General features: G+C 62.9%; 2 protein-coding genes across 2 annotated transcripts in view; both read right to left on the bottom strand.

The window, feature by feature from the left end:
* Positions 1–406: 406 nt before the first annotated feature.
* LOC120233822 (retinoic acid receptor RXR-beta-like) lies at positions 407–2,983 on the bottom strand. The gene is made up of 2 exons (XM_039235300.1): positions 2,530–2,983; positions 407–849 (listed from the first exon to the last, which is right to left on the bottom strand). The coding sequence occupies exons 1-2, from the start codon at positions 2,957–2,959 to the stop codon at positions 464–466; spliced, it is 816 nt and encodes a 271-aa protein (XP_039091231.1). The 5' UTR covers positions 2,960–2,983; the 3' UTR covers positions 407–463.
* PRR5 (proline rich 5) overlaps positions 2,711–3,824 on the bottom strand; it is a 26,045-nt gene continuing 24,931 nt past the window's right edge. Inside the window, exon 8 of the mRNA XM_039235288.1 lies at positions 2,711–3,664. Within this exon, the coding sequence (XP_039091219.1) occupies positions 3,186–3,664 (479 nt within the window). The 3' untranslated portion in view covers positions 2,711–3,185. The remainder of the gene's footprint in view (positions 3,665–3,824) is intronic.

Genomic DNA, 3,824 nt, shown 5'->3' with positions numbered 1-3,824 from the left:
CCACACTCCCGGCCGGCGCCGCGCCCCCGCCCCGGACCCGCGTCCTACACACGAGTTGAATGTTGTTTCAACAGACCGGGTTTCCCTCGGGATCTTACGTACTTTATGGTGAAAACACTGTTCTGAGAAAGTGTCCCTGGGCTTCCCCGGATGCCTGAAGGACGCACACAGACCAACTCAAGACCCCCTGAGACGGAGAACAGGGCCCCGTTCTGGTTTCCTGAGATGAATTAAAGACAATGTTTTAAATTTTTATTTATTTTTGAGAGAGAGAGAGAGAACGAGCCGGGGAGGGACAGAGAGAGGGAGACACAGAATCTGAAACAGGCTCCAGGCTCCGAGCTGTCAGCACAGAGTCCGACACGGGGCTCGAACTCACGAACCTGAGATCATGACCTGAGCCGAAGTCGGACCTTTAACAGACCGAGCCCCCCAGGCGCTGCCCATCCCCCCAGATGAATTTTTAATAGCATTTTTGTTCCCCAGATCTTCCCGCTGTGTGGCCTCTGTGGGTCCCCACACCCCTATTCACCATCCTCTTCAGCTGATGAGGTTGCCAGACAGCAGGCGCCCCTTCCGACACGTGCCATGGTCCACGGCCTGCGTGTTGGCATGTTTCTACCTGAAGCGCTATCGACTTTGACTGTTTAGTGGGACTCTTCCTTTCAAAAGTTTGCAGCACCTGCCTTGGGCACAGAGGGTTTCTGGCGTCTGGCGTGGCTCTCGCACACGAATCAGAATCCGGATCCCCCTGGGATCTGGCTGAGCCGCAGATGGGGCACCAGCAGGTGTGGGCGGGGCCTGAAATCCCATATTTGAAAGGCAAGGTCATCAGAATCTCAGGAGAATCTACAAGAAACAAACAAAGGCAAAAACACTAAGAAGGCTTCTCAGCCCCCGGCCCTGGGGATGCAGAGAGAACATTCCGCTGGAGAAGTTTCCCAGGTGATGCTGCTGACAGAACGGCCAGGAATGAACTATGTAACCAATGATTTCATCCACAGCCTCCTTTACCTCTGTGGTCCACTCTGCACGTATCCCAGGAGGTCATGAAACTAGCGCCCAGAGGCCTCTCGGACTCAGATCTTTTCCAGGGCGCGGTGTTGGATGGGTTCTTCTACAGCTGGAATGTCCCCCCCCCCAGTCTGCTTTTAAAGAAACTCCATGGGGCGCCTGGGTGGCTCAGTTGGTTAAGCGTCTGACTTCGGCTCAGGTCATGATTTCACTGTTTGTGGGTTCAAGCCCGCGTCGGGCTCTGTGCTGACAGCTCAGAGCCCGGAGCCTGCTTCAGATTCTGTGTCTCCCTCTCTCTCTGACCCTCCCCTGCTCACCCTCTGTCTCTCTCTCTCAAAAATAAACAAAAGTGCTGGGTATTGTACATGGACATGATCCAGGCACACATGATGAGAGGCTCGTTTAAAGGGAGTGTTGGGGCAGCCCCAGCCGAAACAGCCCCCCACTGCTTCAGGACCCGTCTCGGCACCCATCCTGTTGCAGGTGAGGCACCACTGGCTGGTTTAAGGGACCTCCCCCGCCCCCTTCGCCCTCCACTCTGGGGCAGGATTTGTCAGACAGCTCAAGGACGCCCATAGACAAAGGGCACACCTGGCCATGAGCTCGCGTGCTGGCTGATGTCTTTGGAGCCCACAGGGGCCTGGGGTGCTCAGACCTCCACAAAGGAGCCCCTATCCTTAGGAGGTGGGTGCAGAACAGGGGCCCAGCACCCCGGTGAGGGCAGAGCCCAGACAGCCAGGTCCCTGCCATTTCTGCCCTTTGCGGGGCCCTTCTGCTTTGAGGGAACCCTGCTGATAATGGCCACCCCCCACCCCCACCCCTACACTAGCTAGTCTCAGGCCTGTCCCCAGCTCCGTGAAGGAGCCGGGAGCCAAGGAGGGCAGTTCCGGGAGCTCAGCCCCATCAGCCATTCTGCCTGGTTCTCAGACCAGGGACAGCCTTCCGCCCGATTCCCAGCCCCAAGCCCAGTTCCCGGAGGCTGGGGTCACTCTCTTGCTCCCCGAGCTGCGCGGCTGAGCCCTACCTGGGGCCACCTGCCTGTTCCTGAAGCAACTTCTGAGTGACAAGTGGTTGTAGAGTTCGGAAGGCAGTGCGCTCCAGGTCACAAATGATGAGCCTGAGCTCCTCGACACCCCCTGCCCCCCCCCCCCGCCATCTGCATCCTGAACGGAAGCCAGGGCTCCCGGTGGGCGGGAGAAATGCGTCCACGCAGCCGGCTCCTCCAGCAGGTCCTGGTGGGCTAGTGGCCCCGTGATTCGGCCTCGGCCTCCCTTCCCCGACCCCCTGACCCCCCAAAGCCCCCGCCCCCTTCACTAGGCCTGCTGGTACCCGCTGTCAGCTCACGGGACACTCCCCACCCCCCTCCACCAGCAACAGGAGAGGCGAGCCCTCTGAACGGGGTCAGGATTCTAACCAGGTGCAAACACACCCCCCACCCAGCCAGGAAGAAACCCCGGGCGCCCTTCGCCCCCTGGTGGCCATGCCGCCCCTGACCCTTTAAGGGTGCAGCCCTACCCGCTGGGCCCAGCCACTCCGGAGGCGTCCAGCTCCTCTCGCAGGGGCCGCTGGGCCCTGCTGTCAGGACGGAACACAGAAACTGGGCAACGGGAGCCCACCCGCTCTGGGGGTGGGGGGTGGGCGTGGGTGGGGCGAGGCCCGAGGGCGGGGGCCTGGCGTCGCAGACACGAGCTCCGGATGGGCGCAGACGGGCTTTATTCCATCCTCCTGCCCGCGGCCGCCCCGGGCAGAGCGAGGTCAGGCTGCTCGGAGGGTGTGGGACAGGCACGCTCAGGACGTCCCGGTGTGGCCTGAGGTGAGGGGAAGGGCGCCGGGGGTCTGCTACCGACCCTCCGTTGCTCTGGGACTCGTTCTGGAGGCCTGGCTGAGCCGCAGGATTCTCAGTCTCTGCGGATGTGGACGCAGGGGCCAGAGTGGCGATGCCCATTCTGTGCACGTGTGGCCCGTGCGACCCAGCAGGGGTGGGACCGGGGGCTGGGGCGGTGACGGTTTTTCCAACAAAGACTCAGGATGGCAGAAGGGCCAGGGGCCCAGGGTGGGCTGGATGGGACAGAGTAAAAAACCTCTTGCACACACACCCCCCACAGGCGTGCACACACACACACACACACACACACACACACACGCCCGGGGGTGGTAGAGACCAGAGGCCCTCACACAATGCTCTGCCGACCCCCGGTCCCCTCGAACTCAGACGTGCCGGAGCCACGACCCCGGCCAAAGTCAATGAAGATCCCTTCGGAATCCGAGTCCACGGACTCCAGGATCTGGCCCACCAGGTTCTCCGGGCTGGAGGAGGAAGGGGAGCCGCGGGCCGGGTCTGGGCAGGGCTCAGGGGGCGGGGCGGGCGGGTGCAGTCTGCTGGGGCAGGGCCCCGACGGGGGGACCGGGGAGGGTCTGAAGGCCACGGTGGCGGGGCCCTGGCCCGGCGAGTCGGAGAAGCCCTGGGGCTCCGGGCAGGACGTCATCTCAGAGACCGAGTGCCTGCGGATGCCGGGGCCGCCCGCCGCCGCGGCCTCGGCTTCGTGCTCCGCCACGGGGTTCAGCAGCGGGGTGTTGTAGCTCTTGGAGCGCACCACTGGGTTCTTGGCCAGGATGTCCCCTGAGCGGGAGCGACGCAGGAAGTGCTTCTCTGCAGAGACAGACAGACCAGGGGTCAGGGCGGGAGGCGGCCACTTGGGAAACCCAGGCAGCTGTGTTCCGGGCCCTTCCTTCGCCAGGGGCTAGCCAGCACCTGCTGTGTGTGCGCTCGGCTCTGCAGGAACGGGCAGCCACGGGGGGGGGGGGGGGGG

The sequence above is a fragment of the Hyaena hyaena genome, unplaced genomic scaffold (genome assembly GCF_003009895.1).
Source record: "Hyaena hyaena isolate Hyena2069 unplaced genomic scaffold, ASM300989v1 scaffold_4, whole genome shotgun sequence".
NCBI lineage: Eukaryota > Metazoa > Chordata > Mammalia > Carnivora > Hyaenidae > Hyaena > Hyaena hyaena.
The sequence above is the reverse complement of the archived record's forward strand: the minus strand, read 5'-3'. Positions and strand labels throughout refer to the sequence as shown.